The sequence below is a fragment of the Stegodyphus dumicola genome, chromosome 9, assembly GCF_044657685.1.
Source record: "Stegodyphus dumicola isolate Sdum_Otavi_A_Nest chromosome 9, ASM4465768v1".
NCBI classification, from domain to species: Eukaryota; Metazoa; Arthropoda; class Arachnida; order Araneae; family Eresidae; genus Stegodyphus; species Stegodyphus dumicola.
This window is the reverse complement of record NC_140776.1, coordinates 189,166,759-189,190,937: the sequence shown is the minus strand read 5'-3', so window position 1 is coordinate 189,190,937 and position 24,179 is coordinate 189,166,759. Positions and strand designations below refer to the sequence as shown.

Genomic DNA, 24,179 nt, shown 5'->3' with positions numbered 1-24,179 from the left:
GCCATATTACTATCTAAATTTGTTGTCTACATTTTGAACTTTTAGCCTAAAATGTCTCCAAAAACGCGGTTTTCGCACATGCAAAAACTACGTTTTGAACACACAATTTAGCTAAAAATCTGAAACAAAAAATTTAGATAGCAAAAACGTAAAGTTTCTAACCAAAAATATTTGACAAGAATCCATGTACACAGCGACATGTTTTAACTTAAAAAAAATCTACGAATTGCACAATGTAGGCAACGAACGAATCTACAAACTACGCAGACCTCGCTTTAATAAATTAACATAACAACAATAAATTTCAAAGAATACCATGTACACAGCATCCTGTTTAAACTTAAAAAAAATTCTACGAATTGCACAATTTAGGCAAGGAAGGAATCTACGATCTACGCACTCCTCGCTTTAATAAAATAACATAACAACAATAAATTTCAAATAATACCATGTACACAGAGTTCTGTTTCAACTTTAAAAAACATCTACGAATTGTACAGTCTAGACACTAAACAACAAAATAAACTAAAATAAATTTCAAACAATTTAAAAAAACAACGATAACGACAGTAATTCATACTAAAGTACCAATGAACATAACATTCTACAAAATAAGAACAAGGATAAAATAAAATGCACTTACCATGAATTAATGCGTTTTCGAATAGCAGAAATATAAATTTCATACCGCCTTTAACATGCCGCCACGTAATCACTATCGTATTTACATGACAGCCAGACACACTATCCAGAAAATTTATACTATTGTTCACAAATAAATAAAATCACAAATCCCTACTTCTATTATGCAGTGCCATTAAAAATAATCTCCCAGACCGTCTTTCCACACTTCCAAATACCCACTACCCCTCAACAGGATAGCCACAATCATATTTCCTTTTGCCGAACTTCAATTCAACAACTACCATTTTATCTTTCCCTCCCATCTTCTCAGACACAGAGGCGAACCAACGAGCTCCAGCGAAAGATTTTTTAACGTCAACAGGGTTGCCATAGAACACGAAATCGCGCCAAAAACCATCGCAGAACACATATCGCCACATTTGGTGAAATTAGGGCGTATGTTAGAGTTGTACCAAATGCTTAATCATGACGAAGATTAGGTGCGAAATTGGGAGAAAGTGCAGAATCGCAAACTGCTTGCCGCGTTATTAAGAATTGCACATACACGGTATCATCCATGTGCGCGTCAACCAACTTTCACTTAAAAAAGCATCCCAGAATTGCACAAAAATGGCATTGCGCACACTCTTGACTTTATCCATGTAGACTACTAAAGTCCTAGCTAGTAACTTTTATCGCTGTTATGTCGTGGAGCAAAAACAATTTTATTTTGCACCTGACTGCCACTGGCTCCGACATAGCAATTTGAATACTCTACATCTAAAATTTGAAACATCATTCCAGAATTTTAAATGTTTATTTAATAGAATTCTATTCATATATTTGCAAGTTATACACTATAAATACAATAAACAAAATTTGAACTTATCTGCGCCAGCGTGAATAAGCCTGGCATAATATTCTGAACTCGACGCAACTTTAGCAGGAAAAATACCGCTAATTCAAACACAAGGTTTCATCCTTTCCAATGCAGCTAATTTTCTAAATATATTTTACTAATATCCGTAGCGGGACAGCGGATTCCATTTCATTCACCCAAAACTCAAATGTTATAACGTAATAGTATCGCAAAAGATGCAAAAAACATCGACTCAAAATCAAAATATTAAAATCTATAGAATATCATCCGCTGTTGCCATTCCAGCACTGCCAAGTTTTTCTTCCTGCAGCTGTTGCCAGACTTATTCTCGTTGTATGTGAGAGGTACAACAATCGCCTTACCAAAATGTCGCCAAACTACCTGTTACTATATTTCAAAGATTAGCCTTTTTTTTTTACTAGTACATAAAAGATCTAACATTGTGGTTCTCAACCTATTTTGCCCTATTCCACCCCTTTCGTCATTGCTAGAAGATCATTCTCATCATGCCCTTCCTTTTCAGTACTTGAAAAATGCATATGTATATTTATTTAGATTTCTTAACTTGCTTTATAAATTAAACAACAAAAAGTACAGAAAATGTTGATGTACAACCAGGATTTGAATAAAAATAGTTTTTTATATTCATAAACCACAGCTCCCAACTGTGGTTTTTCTTCTGGTCTCCTGGTATATTACCAAATCTCCCAGTTTTCAGTTTTTAGCCTTTATTAAGGAACATTTTTCCCAGAAATGAATAAATTTCATTGAATGAATTAAACTTAAATTGTGCTAATTCGATCTTTTCACCTTTAGTGATTTTCAGAATAATTTTTCTTATTAAATTTTATTATACTTGAATTGTATTTTTTATTAATTTTATTAAACATCATCTGATCTGAATTATCTTAATCTAATGGAGATATTTGTAGATGTTTACATCAGGGTTCAAGCTCTGTTTAATCAATTAATATTTACTTCTAATTTAATTTTATTTCGATCTACAGTACATTACCAAGTTTATCCGGATTTAAAGTACTTTGATCAGTAAAAGCTTTCATTCACTACTTGAAAATTTCTCAATTCATACTCTATTTCGATTTTATTTTTGCCATCAGTTCGTACTCTATTTTGATTTGGTGTTTAATGTGTGAGCTACAGTTGAACACTTTTTTATAAAATCTTCATTATTTTTCTGTAGATGACAAAAAAATATTTCAATTCAGAAAAACTGTAAATTTCAACATTACACTGATCGATACATTATGTAAGTATAATCAGACATCAAGCTGGTCTTTACCGTACGGTATCCCTTGGTTTCTGGAAACATCAGAAAGTAGTATTGGTTGTTCGTGAAATCTAAAAACCCCAATGTTGGTAACCGTAATGTTGATAATGTTGGCAAAACTTGCCTTGGAGAATTTTTTTTTTTTTTTTTTTTTTTTTTTTTTTTTTTTTTTTTAATCGTTAAGAAGTCGTTTTTCTGCGAATATCACCAAATGTGTTGTGATAAATTGAGATTTTGGCTATTTTTTGTAATAGTATTACTTCAGTATGGACCGGGATTTTTTTATACTTACCATTCTTTTCAATTGATGTGTTCAGTTGCACGTGCATTAGTGTTGTATTTTGATGTGGGTACCATCATTTGAATATGTCTGAGGTAAGTAAGAGGATGAATGTTGATGGTTTGGGTTCTATTATGTGTATTTATCCACCATTAACAGCAGATAGCCGAAACAACCAAAAATTTAATTGAATTGCTTACATGGAAGATGGAGAAGATGGTGGTGGGAAGCTTGAAAGTATGCTCATGATAAAAAGGTATGTTAAAAAATTGACGTTTCATTTATTTATTCGTCTCCGTATGTTAATTTTTGTTAAAAGATTTGTTGTTTAATGTTAGGAAATATGCATTTTCGGTTATTTGTTCATCTCTGTGAGTTAACGCAGCGGCAAATTTTTTCTGGTCAACATGATAGTTTTAACTTTAAGTGAAAATAGGTCGATGTGTTCATGGACAAAGTTAAGGCAGTGTGAAATGCCTGGTTTGTGCAATTCTCTGATTTTTTTTTTTTTTTTTTTCCAAAGTTAAAATAGGTTGATGTGTACATGGACACCGAGTTTGTGTAAGTCTTTGACTTCTTGTTTTGGTTTTGTGTAGTGGGGGGAAAGATCGGCACCATCTTGAAATTGGTGTAGATCTGTGGTGATGGCGATAAGGAGCGCGCCTTGCGCCCTCCGATAAGTGTGGCAACCCTAGAGGAGAAGTTTCTTACGAGTAGCGAGCAGAGCGAAAGAGGCAGGCTGTCGGGCAGTGTGCGCGAAGTTCCTAAATAAAGCTTAATTTTTATTGTGCACTATGTCTTGTTAATATTTATATTAATGCAGTAAGAACATAATCTGTGATATGGAATTCGAGGATTGGTGGTAAAACATAACAGGAAATCACCATAGATCCTTCCTGACGAAGATCTTGGCGTCAAAAAAGAAATGATTCGCCAAGGGGTACTGTAGAGTAAATTTTAACCCAGAGCCATTTAAAAATTTAGCCATTTGAGCATGTTGCATATTTTTTTGTTAGTAGCATTTCAAGGGTGTTCCCCAAGACATGACTTTCCTAGTAACTTTCTGTATCTCCACTTGTAAGTTCAAGTGTTTTTCTAAAAATTGTTAATGGCTTTGTCGAGACTGCTGCTGTTGGTACAGGACTGGAATTTCATCTTCCAACTCACTTTCATTTTCACTGATTCCTTTGTTTTCCCTGATAACTTTGATGATCTCTGCATCACTCTTTTCACAGCCTGATATTTTTTTGGCAGGTCTCATCATGCATTTCTTCATCGCCACCCTTGTCTTCTGGCACATCTCGAGAGTTTCCAGGAATTTGCTTTGGATGAAAGCTGACTTTTTTAAAGCAATTTGAAATCAATTGGGAGTTACTTCATCCCATGCATTTAAAATAACATGCATAGCATCTAAAAGAGAAATCGACTTAACAGCTTCTCTAGAAGAACAAACTGTGTCAGCCATATCAATTTCATGGTACTTTTCTGTTATCAGGACCAGATTGAGAGATGTATGTATGAATGTGTTCATGTATGTATATATGTATGTATTTGTCTATACACACATACACATGTATGTATATATATGTATGTGTGTATACACATATTGTGCATACATACATAAATCTGGATTGGATAACAGAAGAGTACCAATTTCATTAATAACATTTTAAACCACTTCCTTCCTGTAATGGGTCTTCAATGCTTATATAACATCCTGATCAGAATGAAAATTGTAATAGGAGGAAGGAAAACTAATTTTATATTCTTCAGTGAGAGATCATATGGATGGGCAGTGCAGTTATCTGACAAGTGTACCACTTTTTCTTACTGAAGTTCTTTTTCCCACTTCATAAGTAAATCTCTAAAAATCCTTCTTGTCATCCAAGCATTTTTATTGCTATAATAGGCACCCTTCGGACAACGAGATTTTCTACTTGCACCGATGACTAATGGAGTCTTAATTTTTCTGTCTGTATTACACGTTAATAACATAGTAACACATTGTTTCATATCTCGCTGATGACTCACTTTTTAATATTAAAATGTGCTAAGGTAGGGCTTAAAAAATATATTTCTATTTCAGGCAAAAAAAAATTTGCTGATTTGTTGGCACTGTTCCTATTTCCAAGTAAAATAACATCCAAAACATAAAAAATTTATAAACTCAATAAACTGCATTTTAAATCAAAATAAAACAAGGAAATAACATGAAAATAGAAATACATGATGTCTAATATGTACAGTAACAAAAAGGAAATATCGACTTACTTATTTAGAAATTTCTGTGTCTAGTAGCGCATAGAATTCCTTAACATCCCAAAGAATCTGTATACTGCCGTCGCCATATAAATTCACAAAAGTGAAAATAAAAAATATCCTCTGTACTGCCGGAGGCTTTCAGATATTAATTAAGGCTAATTGAGTGTATGAGATAGGATTCAGTTTCCCTTATTCCTTCCTTAGCAGGTAGACTTAGCTTTGCTATAATTAAAATGAAAAACCAGATATTGTTTAGCTTTTTAATTCATTTAATTCTTTAAAAAAGTACTTTTCTTTCTGTATATTTTCAGCATTAAACAGTGATTTTTGTTGCTCTGATTTTTTTTTTCTCTCTGAGGAATCCTTTTTTTTTTTTTTTTAATTTGATAGAATGGCTGATTTAACAGAAATTTTGGATTTTTGGCCTGGAATTGAGTTTAATGAAGATTGGACAAGTGAAGATGATCCTCATGACAACAACGATGAAGAAGTTCCTCCAAATAGGTATGTTTTAGCTGAGCCAGGAAGATTTCTAGTACATCTTATACATATATGTATTAGCGGGCTACAGCCAAAGCAAAATTTCTAAGTTCTATGTTCAGCTGAAGAAAAGTGTATAAAAACATTTCAATGTGATAAAAATTACAGTCAAAAGTCGTTAATTCGCACACCCATAATCCAGAATGATCTATAATCCGGACCTCAAAGCTTCAAACTTTCTGCGCATGCGTCGGGTTGACGTAAGGCCTTTACGGCTGAGAATATGCTTGTGCGCGTGCGCAAAATACGTTTACGAGTGCACGTTTAATGTATAACGGACGGTATAAGCTAAGCTAAAATTATTTAATTATCTATTTCAGTTAATGTTGCAGATTGCGTTGTTCCTCAATCTTCGAATTGGATCCGGCTTATTATTTTTTGCAGACTGTTAGAGCAAATTTATAAAAGTAAGCTTGAACTTTCGATTATGTCAAATAGAATTTCTGATATATATTTATTAATATGTAAATGATCTACAAAGCGAAAGTATGTTTCAAAGTTCATTAAACAAAAAGTGGAATTGCTACAAAAACTGGATAAAGGCATATCCTTTGTTTATCTAAACTTTAATGTTTGTTTATCTAAACTTTGTTTATCTTTAACGCTGCGGCGCCACGCAATGAATTGGAAGTTGATCTGTCAGCACTATCCTTATCTTCAGGGCAGATGTTTTTATTTTATTTGGCTTATAATTCCTTATTAAATGTAGTATTTCATCTCGATGTACTCCATCTTTGATATGATTTAAATCAAATTCCTCGTCATTATAATTCGCTTCCGACAGCGAAGAAAGTGACAGAGGTTATTGAAAACAAAAAAATTTCAATTGATAAATTTGTCGGTATTCTCGACACAGCAATTATAGGACTTGAACAGCGGAACTTTGTAACTGAACAAGAAATTATGTCTGTTTAAAGAATTAAAGAGAATGTATTATCACATAAAAAATGAAGCAACTTAAACAACTTACATTGAAAGAAATGTTTAATGAAGTAAACAAATAAATATTAAGCTTTTTTTTTTTTTTTTTTTTTTTTTTTTTGTAAATTTTGATACCCTTTAGATCATAATTGTTCTTTATTTCATAAATTACGGTTTCATATTTTTAATTTTATAATTTCTGCATGCCATCTTACCAGATTTAAACTGATGATCTATATTCCGGAAAAATCGATAATCTGGAATCGCCAAAGTCCCGACGAGTCCGGATTAACGACTTTTGACTGTATTTCAGTCTCTCCAAGCAACAACCAAATGGTAAATATTTTTTGGGGGGCCAAAACTTTTGACACTTTAAGTTAATACATAGTATATACGTATGACATCATGATTTAAATTTAATGTAATGTAACAACTTTTTCTCAATATCAAAATAATTAATGTGGCAATAACATATCATGTCAATTATCCTAACCCAGAACAAAAAAGTTGCTTAGCAGCTGCTATTTATTTTAAATGTTGATATTAACGAAACATTTTTGACATGCTGTTATGTCACATGCAATATTCTGCTTTCTTCAATGTCAGAATTAATTCTTCAATGCCTTATATAATAATAATGTGTTTAATGTTTGGCATAAAACTTTAAAATCTGTTTTATTTCGAAAAGTATGGCCACTGCTCGCTTTCAAATCATTAAAATCATAGAGTTTGTTAATAAAAAATTTGCATCTCCAGCATGCGAGATTGTTAGCATTTGGGAAAATGAAAGTGAAAATTAGCATTTTCAGAGTTTTTAATTAATATCTTGGCTATTAAAGTCGTACGAAGATGAGAATGGTCAAAATGGCTTCTCACGAATTTTTGGAATCCAACAGTACTTTTTACAAAATTCAACTCCCTGTCATTCTGGAGGAGATAATGTTATAAGCAAATAAAAATAGACATATTTTAATAATATGGATAAGATAAAAAAGTATGTAATTCAAAATTATAATTTAAATTATCAGTAACCCCTTAATTCCTCATTTTTAATTTGGGCATTTCGTCTCTATATTCCAAAAATAGTAATAATTATTTCTGGACTGCATTATTTATAGATCAGTCCATAACGTATGACTCGCATAAAGCTGATGATGTTGCTTATTCAGAACTTATTGCGTATTTTCCCTCTGTATTCCAAAAACAGTGACAATTATTTCTGGACTGCATAATGGTTCATGGATTAATTTCTGGACATGAGACTTTTAGATCCGATTTGATAAACTTGAGAGCTGAGAAGAGTCTTTCCACACTAACTTGAGTAGGAAGAAGACTGTTACTGTTAGGACTACTTCTTTTAACTTTTCAGGATAGATTTTTATAAGTTCCAAAAGAGGTGTCTTGCAAGCGCAGTCATATTTCTCTATTTCTTGAAAGGCCTTGTAGAAATCTTGTTTTTTCATTTTTATATTTAAAGGCTCTTGGTTCTTTATTTTCATTCGCTTTGCCTTAGCCTTTTCAATATTATCCAAAAGTATTTCTCAAAATCTAATTAATCAATGCAATAAATAAGTATCTATATAAACAAATCATATGTGAACAAAATAACTAGAAAAATCTAAGTTACAAAGTTATGGTCTCTCATTCTGTGCATTGTGGAAAAGAACTGTAACACCCCGAAATAGGTACTAGTAGCCCCAGCACTCGTCAACCTGTCGAGAACTGTTGTCCCAGTGAGATTTGCCAATGTAACTGATAAGGCAAGAGTTGTTAGGAAAGATGAAGTGGTTGTAGAATGTACTCCAGTGATCAGCATTAAATGGAACAGTAACTCTCCAGAATCCGCATCTTCAGAGAACATGACATTGGAGTTACTGTAGAATGTAAAATTAAGCGATGAACAGAGGAGTACTGCCGACCATGTCATTCAAGAATTTCAAGATATCTTCTGATGTGGGTCGAACCAATTTGACACAGCATAGAATTGATATCAGGGATCATCCACAAATCAAGCAACATCCAAGACGTCTACCAATTGCTGAATAGGAAGAGGTAAGAGCACTTTTAAAGGACATGCAAGAAAGCGAATTCATTGAGCCTTCAGTAAGTGCATGAGCATCTCCCATCGTCCTCATCAGAAAGAAAGATGGTTCAACCAGATTTTGTGTTGACTATCTCCAGTTAAACGAAGTTGCGAAGAAATACAGCTGCCTTCTTCCTAGAATTGATGATATTCTTGGACACCGCTTGGATTATGTAATGCGTTAGCGACATTCAAATGCCTCATGGAGACTGTGCTGAGAGGTCTTTCATGTGATGCTTGTCTGATATACCTGGATGATCATCATCGTCGGGAAGAGTTTTGAAGAACATTTAGAAAATCTTAGAAAGGTATTTCAGAAAGTGAAGGAAGCCTGTCTAAAGTTGAGTCCCGCCAAATGCAAATTATTCAAACTAGAAATGACTTACTTTGGACGTGTCATCTCTGCCGAAAGTGTGAGTACGGATCCAGAAAATGTTTCAGCAGTTGAAGGTTAGAGACACCCCGAAAATGTGCATCAGCTGAGAAGTTTCCTGGGTCTTTGCATCTACTATAGGAGATTTGTGAAGGACTATTCGTATATCGCAAGACCGCTTCACAAGCTGACAGACAGCAAGCAAAAGTTTCCGGGGACAAAAAAATGTGAGGATACATTTAACAACCTGAAGGAGGTTCTAACATCTGTTCCAATCCTAACACATATTCTCAGCTCAACAAACCATTTATTCGCAACACAAATGCAAGCAATGAAAGTATCGGTACTGTTTTGTCCCAAGAAATTAACAGCCGAAAACATTTTGGGACCTAATAGAGCAAGTAGTTATCTAAACAGGAGAATAATTACTGTGTGACCAGGAAAGAGTTGCTTGCCATAGTTAAGGCCATAAGACATTTCCATTATTGTCTCTGCAGCAGAAAATTCCTGCTCCACATGGGATCATGCATCATTGGCCTGGCTTTTAAATTTCATTAATTTTTTTTTTTTAAATACTAGTAACTGAATACCAAACAGCATGGTAAGTCCAAGTCTTCCAGATCATCACATTCATCCTCTTGGTTTACAGTCTGTTTATCTAAGGATATAATTTCAGCTTCTTTGAACCTTGCTATTATTGACAATGTTTTTACCGATTTCCACGCACTTCCTACCCACTTTGCAACTTCTTCATAAGATGCTCTACACATTTTATCGCTTTTGGTATACGTATGCAATCCTTCACTCATCCAACACTCCCACCGCTTTCGGACTTCAGCTTTGAAGGATTTATTACCTGATAAATCTAACTGTTGTAAGATTTTTGTCAAACCATCAGGAATTATTGCTTCAGTCGTAGACAATTTTTGACATCTGGTTTTCATTGACTCAAGTAAATGAGCACCCATGGAATCCATTATCAATAACCCTTTTGGTTGGAAAAAAGATCCCATACGACACTGCCAAACTTTTTGTAGCCGCTCATGCATGATTGTTTCGAACATTCAGCCGTTCTCGTTTGCACAAATAATTACGTCATTAGGAAAATCTCTCTTCGGAATAGTCTTTTGTTTAAAAATGATCATCGGCTTTAGCTTGTCACCGTTTGTGGCACATTCTAACACACATGTAAATGACGTTATTTCATGCCCCGTCGTAAGCACAGATACGGTTTTTGCACCAGTTTCATCAACACTTCTGTTTGCAGGAGAGTTGAAAGCTAATGGCGTTTCATCCATCTGTGACCGAAGAAGTTTTTTTTTGTCAATAATATCTGTCACATATTTTTAGAAAAGATGCCTTTTTATCCTGCCAGTCCATTGGTAATTGTTGCCCGACTGTTGTTCTAGTAGGCACAGAAATATTTTTTCTTTTCATAAATCTGCTACACCTCCTTTGAAATCATTATATTCATTCGTTTTGCTATAAATTTTGCTTGTAAGCGAATTTTTACAGCTTTTACATTCCCTTTCCTCGTTGCTCCTTTTTCCAGTTTTCAAGGTCGTCCTCTAGATTCGGCCACTTTACAGTATCACTTCTTACGCTCGTTTCTGTTGTGGCATATTTTAAAGTTCTTTTTCAGTCTTCCAACGTCGAATACAACTCTCGTCAACTTCAAACTCTCGAGCTGTTGCTCGATTTCCAATTTGCTCAGCACGTGAAATTACATTAAGCTTAAAACCAGCAGTATAGCTTCTGTGCCGTTTAGGTGACATTTTCACAAATTTTCCACTCTCTTCTTACTTAAAAACTATCCAACAAGTACTTGTACCCAAACTGATGGGATCTGTATCTGGCAGAATGCCAAGAAAAATTGATTCATGCTGAAGGGGAAATATGTCAGAGTTCATTATTGCAAGGCCAGGTGGAGTTGTATCCACCTTTGAAAAAAATTGCAGAAAAGGCAGGGGTGGGGAGAGGATGGGTACTGGAAGATTCATCGAATGGCAGAGGAGAGAGACTATTCAAACTGATGAGATGGTTGATTTGAAAGGGGGAAGAATGTTATTTTTCTGAGATCTTATTTAGGGTGAATAAGGCATGTAGATCCGTTCAAGGGAAAGAAGGTAAACAAAATAACGTTCGCAAAAATCAACTGAGTGGTCTTTTGTGTGGGAACAGCACCAGTCTATGCACAATGACAAGGCCATCCAAACTATGTACAATGACCATCATAGGAAATATTTTATATTTAGTACACCTAAACGCCGCATGGGTAGAAATGCCGCACACGCTGAAAATTTAAGTTTTAAACACGTAAACGCTGCAGCGTTTCTTCCGGAAATTACGGTACTTAAAAATAAAATATCGAAAAAATACTGAATGATGTAGGAAGGAAATCTAAGATTTTCTTATTTATGCTCAGACTTTTTGATGATGTGAGATTTGAATGAGCTTCAGAGAATGATATAACATTAAGCATAACCATAAATTGCTTTAAAAAGCAAGATTTGTATTGCGGCTGAATGCAATCATATCTATCCAGGATTTTGGAGAAGGTGCTGATGAAGTGTAAAATAAAATTTCACACACCTACCAGTTGCCTAGTTACATCTCTTGAGGTTGCTTTTTGTATAAATATTTGTTAGTGTTATAATATTTATGCTGCTGCAGAGTTTTATTAAGACTGCAAGGGTTTGTTTTTGATGTAGATGTCAGTGTATGGGTAGGGAAGTTAGAGAAGCTTTCTATACCAGAAACATATTGTAGATGACTGTGAGATTTGAAAATGCTGAGAAATACACCATAGTGGATAAAATTAATGTCAACACAAAATGTGAAAATTTTTTCCATTTCTGGAATTTTTGTATCTAAACACAGGACCTGTTTAGCAGATAAAGCAATAGACGCTTTATGTAAAAATTGTCAGCAACTGAAAAACATAACTTGTTATATATTTGTAATATAACTACTGATTGAATAAATGTAAAATATAATAATATTTTCTGTTTCTGTATTCTACGATTTTTTGTGCACTTCACCCTTTCCTATTATTTTTAAGCATATTTCTCTGTAAATGTTAGGAATGTCTTAAGCAGAGTTTGTCCAAAAATTTGGACGCTTGCCTTATGCTATGGCGTATTTTTATCCATACAGCTTGACAAGTGTTATTATCGCATGAAGAATAAGATTATCTTTCACCTGATCTCACTGTTACTCAGTTTTTAAAGGGCTGCAAGAAAGTAAAGCATAAAATCTTTGTTTTAAATTTATTTAACCTGCTATCATTTAAAAAGTTATCAACATTTGAAGCATTGCTGTTATATTATTACTGTTACTATGTTTCTAGTGCTATGTATTATTACATACATCAGTGCAGACTTACCATTCCTCTATACCAGAAACATATTGTAGATGACTGTGAGATTTGAAAATGCTGAGAAATACACCATAGTGGATAAAATTAATGTCAACACAAAATGTGAAAATTTTTTCCATTTCTGGAATTTTTGTATCTAAACACAGGACCTGTTTAGCAGATAAAGCAATAGACGCTTTATGTAAAAATTGTCAGCAACTGAAAAACATAACTTGTTATATATTTGTAATATAACTACTGATTGAATAAATGTAAAATATAATAATATTTTCTGTTTCTGTATTCTACGATTTTTTGTGCACTTCACCCTTTCCTATTATTTTTAAGCATATTTCTCTGTAAATGTTAGGAATGTCTTAAGCAGAGTTTGTCCAAAAATTTGGACGCTTGCCTTATGCTATGGCGTATTTTTATCCATACAGCTTGACAAGTGTTATTATCGCATGAAGAATAAGATTAATTTATCTTTCACCTGATCTCACTGTTACTCAGTTTTTAAAGGGCTGCAAGAAAGTAAAGCATAAAATCTTTGTTTTAAATTTATTTAACCTGCTATCATTTAAAAAGTTATCAACATTTGAAGCATTGCTGTTATATTATTACTGTTACTATGTTTCTAGTGCTATGTATTATTACATACATCAGTGCAGACTTACCATTCCTCTATACCAGAAACATATTGTAGATGACTGTGAGATTTGAAAATGCTGAGAAATACACCATAGTGGATAAAATTAATGTCAACACAAAATGTGAAAATTTTTTCCATTTCTGGAATTTTTGTATCTAAACACAGGACCTGTTTAGCAGATAAAGCAATAGACGCTTTATGTAAAAATTGTCAGCAACTGAAAAACATAACTTGTTATATATTTGTAATATAACTACTGATTGAATAAATGTAAAATATAATAATATTTTCTGTTTCTGTATTCTACGATTTTTTGTGCACTTCACCCTTTCCTATTATTTTTAAGCATATTTCTCTGTAAATGTTAGGAATGTCTTAAGCAGAGTTTGTCCAAAAATTTGGACGCTTGCCTTATGCTATGGCGTATTTTTATCCATACAGCTTGACAAGTGTTATTATCGCATGAAGAATAAGATTAATTTATCTTTCACCTGATCTCACTGTTACTCAGTTTTTAAAGGGCTGCAAGAAAGTAAAGCATAAAATCTTTGTTTTAAATTTATTTAACCTGCTATCATTTAAAAAGTTATCAACATTTGAAGCATTGCTGTTATATTATTACTGTTACTATGTTTCTAGTGCTATGTATTATTACATACATCAGTGCAGACTTACCATTCCTCTATACCAGAAACATATTGTAGATGACTGTGAGATTTGAAAATGCTGAGAAATACACCATAGTGGATAAAATTAATGTCAACACAAAATGTGAAAATTTTTTCCATTTCTGGAATTTTTGTATCTAAACACAGGACCTGTTTAGCAGATAAAGCAATAGACGCTTTATGTAAAAATTGTCAGCAACTGAAAAACATAACTTGTTATATATTTGTAATATAACTACTGATTGAATAAATGTAAAATATAATAATATTTTCTGTTTCTGTATTCTACGATTTTTTGTGCACTTCACCCTTTCCTATTATTTTTAAGCATATTTCTCTGTAAATGTTAGGAATGTCTTAAGCAGAGTTTGTCCAAAAATTTGGACGCTTGCCTTATGCTATGGCGTATTTTTATCCATACAGCTTGACAAGTGTTATTATCGCATGAAGAATAAGATTAATTTATCTTTCACCTGATCTCACTGTTACTCAGTTTTTAAAGGGCTGCAAGAAAGTAAAGCATAAAATCTTTGTTTTAAATTTATTTAACCTGCTATCATTTAAAAAGTTATCAACATTTGAAGCATTGCTGTTATATTATTACTGTTACTATGTTTCTAGTGCTATGTATTATTACATACATCAGTGCAGATTTGTTTAGTTTTTAACTGAAGCAATTTGTTAAAAGCATGAGATTCTTGAGAAATAAATTACTAATTCAGGGTTTTCTAAATCTTGAGAAGGCAAAAGTTTTGAGAAAACACAATTGTATATAAAGCAATTTGCCTTTTAATTTGAATTATTTAACATTCTAGAAATAGAGTTGATGAGAATTTGATCTTATTTAAAAATGTAACTGGTATTTAAACTTAAATGCCTAATAATTTATTCTTCACAGCCTTGTCAAAATCATGATTAATTATATAGAAGAATATCTGCTTAAATGGATATAAAATATGGCAATTTATTATGCATAAATGGGAGTTGTAAAGTTAGTTTATTGTAGTACTTGCTTGAATTTTTTGATTTCATACATTACGTGAAAAATTGTTAAGTGGACGAAATCTTTACATTTTGCTGTTTGAACACTGCTATTAGATTTTAATATATGACTTTATAATAAATACAGATTTTTCTAATAGCCATTATAAATGTGTTTAACATGTTTCTATAGAATCAAAAGAACAGAATTTGGGATATTTATTTTCTTGTGGAAAACATATGATGTCTTGAAATATGTTTGATTGCGGGAATAATTCAGAATTTTGTGTAATGTAATTTGACTTAAGCTAGAACTGAAACACATTAACCACTTGCGCTAAAAAGACATGCCACGCATGTCGAGATGCTTTTGTCTCAAACCGCATGCGACATGAACACCACATCGATAGGCATTTATCGCAAAAGTGAAAATAACGTGGTGCACATGTCGCCTAACAACGAGATTGTTTATTTCTCGAGTTACAGCTCTGGATTGCACTCGCAGATGCAAAGCGGCGTAAATGAGACACTTTACCGCTTGTTATATTGTAGTGCATGTCACCGCAACTGTGGAGTTTCGTCGTAGCGCAAATGGTTAAATTGAAGTAAAGTGATAGGATCTTGAATATATTTAGATAGGATCTTGAATATATATTTAGATGTTGCCATGATTACTGGAGAAGCTAGAGGAGACAATAAGTTGCTTTGAGAGATCTGTTTTAAAGTAACAGAGTCTAATTTATCTTTGATATATGACTTAATTTAGGGTATAAAGACTGATAATACAGAAGAAAAGGAAATACACCTGTAAATTAATCATTTTAATAAGTGTTATAATAACGCACAACTAACAAGGTGAAGCTGCAGCATAGTTAATACCGGACTGCTGTATTTTAAGTGTTTCCTTTTAAATCTCATATTTTTAAATTAAACATTTCCATTCAAAAACCATTTATAAGTGGATTACTTATTCCGCATTACATGATGCATTGCTTAATACTATGCATTTCTGTGATGCATTACTTGATAATCAAATTTTAGTACTTTGTTACAGCGGCTTCGATCATGTTTAGTGATTTTAGATTTGTGCCGAGATTTCAACTATAATTTCTCCATGCTCATGAAATGTGAATGTAAAAATAAACAACAGATTATATATTACAAAAATACTCATAAGCATGTTTTTTAAAAATCTTTGTTATTATTATTTTCTCTCATGTAATTATTCCAGTAAACTGCAGCTCCTGTTCAGCTGTTCAACTGCAGCACTTATTGAGCTGTCACCCATATTAAGTTGTTTGTTATACAGTTTCATGGACATCAGCTCCTCTGCCCAAGAATTCCTAAATCTAATAGCAGTGACAAATAATATTCTGGAACTACTGAACAAATTTTCAATGTGGAGGCCCTTCTTCTTTTTGCAATTTTTAACATTGCATCTCCAAATGGTTTCATCGTTAACATAAAATTTCATGTTGTGGCCATTTTTGCATACTCGTTTATCAGGTAAAAAACCTCTTTCTTGAAAAATGATATGGCATCTTCCTCATTACTTGGTAAATTAAAGAATGTTAATGTGATATTCACAAAAAAAAAAAAAAAAAATGCAATGGATGTATTTTAAAATAAACAGTGTGAATTCAAAAACCTCATCAGAAAGGAATAATGTAAGAACAGGCTGCAAGAGCAAAAATGCAGCATGGTGCATTTTTGCTCTTGCAGCTAATAATATACGATTACGTGGCGAGGTATAAAAACATGCACCCAAAGCTGATATATGATCGTTTTGTGAAGTGTCAGAACTCGTAGCCAGATTCTGGCAAGAAATCTTAGTTGATTGGCGATTCAATCTCGGGGGTCGCTATATCGAAGAAGTACCCAAATTTCTTTAGTTTAGTATATGACTTTGAACTTCAAAGTGAGACACTAAGCAAAAATATTATAAAGGGCGGATGAATTTTGCCTAGAATCTTACATTTATTTTTTTGCAGTGTCATTTTTCCAATTTAATGCACTTGCCTTGTTTATTAAAATGCTTGTCATTGTAGATACTACTTCCTACTGTACCATCAATATTTGTGTCTTAAATCAATGATTAAAGTGAAGTAGTGACTTACTTTTGATATACTAAATTGACTTCTATGCTAATTTTAAATGCAAGACTATTTTTAGCATTTTATAATTTATAGGATGTTTATTCTTTCCTGAGAACCATATAGTATTTCATGATGATACTAATGAATGAGAGAATTTTTTTGGGAGGGGAGTTGATATTTCATTTAATTTCAAGCATTATAGATTTCCCTAGCATGTTTTTAAGTAATATAATTGCTAAACTCTGATTGGTAGTTAATGCAAGTTTGAATGCTTTAGGTAATTGTTGATGAATAAATATATTTCAAGGTTGAGTTTTAGATTCGTAAGTGGGATATTTTATAGTATGTTCAGTTTCTTTTTTTTTTTTTTTTTTTTTTTTTTTTTTTTTTCCCCTCATTTAATATGATGTTATATTATTATTTTTTTTAAATCAAAACTTGTTTGATATAAAGCTTGTTTGCATGCTGTGTATTTTTCATTATGATTTATATGTTACATGTTTACTCTTTCTAGAAACTGTCTGCTCCAATATCATCTACAGAAGTGTGAAACTTTTTACAATTGTTTATTAAGAATTTCTATCATTTGCCACTTATGTTGCATGTGTAGTAAATTTGTAAAAGTTTCTTTTCCCTGCTGCTTGCATGTGTCATCTGCATTATGCTATTATGATTTTTTCTTAATTTATTTTTTAAAGGAAGAAATGATATATTCCAACTTTCATCATTTGTTGTTATTGTTGCTGGATTTTTCTTTAGTTCTATATAATACACATGAAAAATATTTGCATAATTTTTGCTTTGTATTACTTTCTATTCTGCATCAAGATTAGTCGGAGATTTGCAACTATTTATGCTTAATCTAATATATAGTATTCCCTCGCTAACCTGATAATTAGTGCATTATCAAATTTTTTGTAGTTTATCAAAGATATTTTTTGGGGGGTTGGGGGGGTTACATTCACAAAGTTGCAGTGCAAAAAAACACAGTGAGAATTATTTGTTGTTTTATACACAAATTGAAGTTTTGATTTTTATTAACTATAGGTATTAATAGGAAACTACATATTGTAACACAAGCCTTTTAATAAAAATGATATTGCAAGATAATTACATTAATTGACAGAGAAATGTCTGTTGTACATACCCTTTCACATTAAAAAAAAAGTTTTAAGCTAATGGCATTTCAGTATTATTATAGTTATTTTCTTTCTAAGTATAATATGATTTGAAAAACCTAATAACATCTATTTCAACAGTCATTGCAGGAATCTAACTCAAATTTAGGTCTTGAGTGGTGAAAGTGCTACTTGTTGAAGAGTATGATTATTATGGTATCTATCGTGACTTGTCGATGAACTTTGTAAATCAAAATGGAGGTATGTGATGCAAGAATTGTAGTTAAAATTTTTTAGAATTTTCAAATACCTTATATTGCATTTAATTTTTTCATACCTTATTTTTTAAAAGGAATAAGTATCTTAAGTTGACACAATTTGGCTGTTGTGTGCCTGTTACTTTTTTCCCTTCTATCTGATCTAAAGTAGCCCTGAAGTCTGGGACTCAAATGAGATTGGCATTATAAATGATGGAAGGATTTTGTTATGTTGCTGCTGTTCCCATTTCTGTTTGTACTGTTTCTTTTTACTGATACTCTGCTAAAAATTTCAAACAAGATTCAAGGTGATGGCCATGCTACTGATACTCTGCAATGAGTAATGCTTTCTTCCAGTCACCAATACCCAGCATTTGGTTTTGTTTCTTGTGTAAACACACACACATATATAAATGTACATGCATGTGCACTCACATACACAACACACAAATTAATATAAAACTGACAAAAGCAAATTGCAAGAATGACTTTGAGAATTATTATCTTGTGCATTTGCTGCTAAAATTGACGTACATTACTTTAAAATGTTAAATTATTACCACGTATGCAAATTTTTTTGAACTAATAAATTACATGATTAAAATAAATGAAAATTAAAAATTAATATGTTGATTTTTTTCACTGCCAGACCTGAACATTGTCAGGAGGTAGGTAGATATAACACCTATACAATCATCATACCTGGCCTATTAGATATGTTTCTGTTAATCCCAAATTGGCTGAGGCTTTAAAATGTAATATTTACCATTTTTAAAAACCATTTTTATGTCTGAAAATTTAAAGACTCTATCCCTACATATATGGCCAGCCAGAGAAGCATATATACAATAGTATAAACTACATTCAAAATGAAAATTCAAAGCATCAGAAAATTTCGGTTGGGTCGTATGCATAAAAATGGCAAAGTGGGCAAAAGCAACACTTTTTACAGGAAAACTATAAACACAGTAAATATATAAGTGGTAAATGCAGTCATAAAATTAAGTATAAAAAATCTGGAATTCAATAAACATTAACACTTTCACTGCTGGTCATGTGAGGTTATGTTGATAGTTAATGCTGTGTGATAGAAATAGATTGTACCCATATGCCAACTTTATGAGAAATATGATTTAAAAGAGGTAACAAAAGATTATTATGTCTACCATATTGATTGCTAAGCCTTTAAGCATAGAATTTTATGACTGCACACCAGTGTGTGATTGGCACTAAAGGTAAATTTATTTTTGCAATGCTGCATGAACCCTGGCACAAGGTATTTAAAAATGAATCAAAATTAGTAACAATAATATGCATTATTTTTGAATGAAACTATGCCACAAACAAATATATATATATATATATATATATTATAAATAAATATGTTATAAGACAGTTACAATGATATTCCTACAAACTAATTTCTGAATGTTATTCGTGTATGGTCTTTGCATGAAATGGAACTTTGTCTTCATTCCAAACTACATACATTGACAACTAGTTTCTAACCTTCACTCCATGCCAGTACTAGCACATATTTTCAAAACTTAATGCTGATCGGCAGCAAATTTGTTAATCAATATTTCAGTCTAATTACAAAAATCATATGAATCAATTAAAACTTACTCAAGCAGTAGGTACTTCTAAATGAATGTTGGAAAGAATGTGGATGGGAAAATTATCTGAACTCAGAGCAGCCTTTAATCTCGCCAAATAATATTAATGAAATAGTTGCTATAAAAACTTAAATTAAAAATTAAGAAAAAGAAAAATAGAACAGACTAACAGCTCTTTGTGTTATTTTGGCTGCAGTGGCAACTTTCAGAAAATTTGAAATGTCCCCATTAGTCAAAGTTACAGCCATAATGGTAGAAATAAAAATACAAATTTACAGTAAATTACATATTTTACAAATTTTACGTACTAAAAGTAGTTCCTCACCCATTCACCTCATTCTTCCTTTAAAAAAGGGCTTCATTATGTTAAAAAAAAAATCGCAGTTCATAGATGATGCCAGCTTTTTTTCAGTTTTAATTATTTTTAAACATATTTATTAACTTGATTATTGGCGAATGTTTGTGAAAACAATAGAATTTCTGGTATGTTGACTTCCCTTAAAATATCTTTTATACAAGCTAGTTGATTATAAATAGTATTTCCTATAACCTTTTTGGAGATGTACTGTTCCGATTAAGTAGCTTAATAGAATTAAAGTCGAAATCTCTTTTGTCAAGTAATGTGACTTCTTTTGGTAATTAAAAATGTTAAGATCCAGAAAATCGACAGCTGGTCAAACTGATGAATCTCAGTTTGTCTTAAATTTAAGACAGGAAGGCTAAATATTGCTAGATTTGATGAAGTTAAAATTGTTGAAAGAATGATATCCTCAATATATCTATAGAAATCTCTACTTTTTAGTAAATAAGTAAAGGTTACATATTTGAGTAGAATAATTCATTCCCATAAAGATGCCATTAATTTGCAGAAAAGTAGTATCTCGGAACTAAATGTAATTGTGAAAAAGAGAGCAGTGGAGATATACCTTCCAGGTAATAGTATCTAAACTTTTACGTATCTGTAACATTGGTAATTCTAATAGACTGGTATAAATTTTTTTTCATTGGCTGTGGTGTATAAAGGTTCCCAAAGTCATAGCAATTGATATTAAGTATATTGCTCTTTTACAATTTTAATCACATGATGGTTGTTATAAATGATGCAATTGAAGTGTTTTTCTTTGTTTACATTTTTTAAATTAAGTTTACAAATCTGCTTGAATTTAAGAGAAAAAAATGTAGTCATATCCCTCCTTATAGTTCCTCGTGCCATTAGGAATAAATCTGAAGTTGACTGAGCTCTTTTGGAACTTAAGCAGTGCATATAAGTTAGAAAATCTACTGAAATCAGAATTAAGAAATAATTTTAGTGTTCTGTGAAAAGCATGATGTTTATTATTAATAATTGCTCTTTTGTTACTTTTAGCAACACCATAAGTAACTGCTTGTTTAAGTTCGCTTTCATCAAGAGAGCTGTTACAAATGATGCTGAAATTATTACCGACTTTGTTTTTAGTTATAAAAAATTTAGCCCTAAGAGTAGAAATTTTTTTTGAGTTCTTGCAAGAGGTAAAAACTTTCAGAACTTTGCTGCTTAGACAGTGCTGTTTTGCCATTGTTTAATATATGTTTCCATTCCATAAAGGTTTGAGTAGGTAGGCAAAGCTTGAAGCTGGTTCTTAAAATGAAGTCATCTGTATTATCTTCAACATTTTTAATGCATAATGACTTATTAACTGAGCCAACTAACTGGCGTAAATTTAGTACTCTGTTTCATAAGCTGCCTTAAAAAATAATCTTCCAACTATATCAAAATTACCAGTAATAATGTGTTTATTGGGAGAATCCATACAAGAAGGGGGGGAACTACATCATTGCAGTATCAAGTTGCTTTTCAGTTCAGTTCCTGATGGTTGGAAAGCCGTTTTTTTTTTGGGGGGGGGTAGTTGAAACAGACGTGAGTCCTGGAATCTGTTGTGGGAAAAGATATTGTGATGTTTTAAACCTTTTTTTTAAATTTATTCTATTGAAGGCAAGATGTAGAAAGTTAATAAGAGAGAAATTCATGGTCATCATCTTTCTGTTACTTTGAAATTTAAGTATAATAAAATCTAATACAAAGTCTTTAATATCAGAAAAATTATTGAAAGTACCTATGAAGTACTATTGAAGTTGTGATAATGTAAATGTGTGCAGTAATGTGACACTTTTTAAAGTGAAATCTCAGTATTAAATAAATTAATGAACTTAAGTTGAAGTTTATTAACATTAACCACTAGTATTTTGTTTGTAGTCTTTTTGCCTCATCTAGTTCTTCTAAGAGCGTTTTTACTGAAAATATTAAATCTTCCATAAGTAGTATGATTAAAATATAAAGTACATTTATTAAGATAAGTGTTAAGTCCCTGTTTTTTAAAATGTGCAGATTTTCTGAAAAGCCTAATTTTTAGATTAGGAATAAAATCTAAAATTTTAATTGAAATATCAGTGAAACTGTGTGTTTTAAAATGTTCTATTTCTACTGTGGCCTGAGAAGTATGAGCTGATGCAAGCAATTCATTTTAATGCGAGATCTGTAGTTGTTTATTCTTGATTGTTTTTAGTCTGTCCTATACAAACCTTACTACATTTGTTACAAGTAATAGAGTAAATACAATTAGATGTTTTTCAGACTGCTTTTTCTCACCAAGTTGGATTAGCTGGTGGGGCATTATGTCTGTCTGTATGTTAAACAATTGGAATTTTTACATTCCTATATTTCAAATCAGCAAGATGATAAAAGTAAAAAGGGGGCTAACCTTAATTACAATCAAGATTTATGAAGGAAAAACTTGAAACCTCAGTTTTGCCTGAAAGTAATAGATTAATTCAAAATCGGAAAGTCCTTGAATTATTAAAATAAGAGTAATAGATAATAATAAAAGAATATATTAAGTTGCTTACTCAGATACAAACTAATATAAAATTGAAAAAAGCAAATTGCAAGAATGACTGTCAAACCTAGAACCCTGTGCATTTGCTGCTAAGATTGACATAAATTACTTAAACATGTTAAGTTATAATCAAATAAGTATTTTTTTTAAATAATAAATTGCAAACAAAAGTAATTATTGTATGAAACGAAAAATATAAAAATAGATGCAAATTTAGAAGTTGAATGAATAATAGTCAGTAGTCTTTGGCTGAGAGTGACATCTGAACGAACATTATGTTTTAAATTTTTAACTCTAAAAAATTCAAAAATACATCAAAATTGAAATTGGTATGGTCATTTTATCACTGTCAGATCCGAGCATTGTCAGTAGGTAAGCCTATTGATACAGTTACCTTATCTGACCCAGATTTCTTTCACTCGCATTACTTTCTTTTTTGTTACTTTCAACAATTTTAATCATATCCAGTCTAGCAGTATTTGCTTTTCGTATCTTAGTAACACTAACTCGGAGCAAACCTGACTGTTAATTTTCTGAATCTTGGCATTTTTAATTATCAAGAAGTGAGATTAACTTTTATTCAATTAAGTTAATTAAATGGAGCAGTAACATCTCAAAAAGGCTGTAGAAAATACTATTTATTATCAATTAGTTCGTATCAATAATATTTGCACATAAGTTGAGCAATAGCAACAGGAAATTTTATTACTTTCACAAGTAAGTGGGCAATAATCAAATTCCTAATTATTTTTAAGAAACTACTGAAAAAAAGCTGGCTTCCTCTACAGACTATAAATATTCTTTTACATAATAAAGCCAATTTTTTAAACCGCGAGGAGGAATGAGGTGAGAAAGTATTTTTATTGTCGTCTATAATAACCTTACTCTGACTTTCCGCCTACATTCTTTTCAGCAGTCATTTAGAAGTAGCTACTGCTTGATAAATTTTAATTAATTCTTCGCCTTTTTTTGTAATTGTATTTTTGTATTTTGATGCCAATTTTTAACATTGTTATAATTCCAGATTATTTATATTTCAGTAGGCACTTACACAATTGTTTATTGTTTTCTTGTGAGAAGTTTTGTTTTTGCGAGAAGTTTTGTTCACTTTTATACATGTGATCCAACAGGTATTTTTTGATGCCTTGAATTTTTATTTTGAATGTTGTTTATATTATTGTATTTACATTTTTTTAGCAGGCATGGTATGTAGGGGTAGCGTTTTTTAAATTTTAGAGGTACAAATAATTTTAAAATAATTAATTTTGAAACCTATGCTAATTTGGGATGAACAGAAACATATCTAGTA

The 24,179-nt window shown here is 31.7% G+C and overlaps 1 protein-coding gene across 17 annotated transcripts in view; it reads left to right on the top strand.

Moving 5' to 3' along the window:
- The window catches only part of LOC146995590 (inositol polyphosphate-5-phosphatase A-like), a 214,360-nt gene that overhangs the window by 102,651 nt on the left and 87,530 nt on the right, over positions 1-24,179 (top strand). For 6 of the 17 annotated variants that reach the window (XR_015043160.1, XR_015043161.1, XR_015043159.1 and 3 more), the window contains exons 1-3: positions 3,174-3,328; positions 5,725-5,838; positions 17,521-17,550. Coding sequence is in view for 14 of the 17 variants with exons in the window: in XM_085824474.1 (XP_085680600.1) it covers positions 3,273-3,328; positions 5,725-5,838; positions 17,521-17,550 (200 nt within the window). In the remaining 3 variants the exon portion in view is untranslated. The other 11 variants (XM_085824465.1, XM_085824463.1, XM_085824464.1 and 8 more) reach the window with 6 other exon arrangements.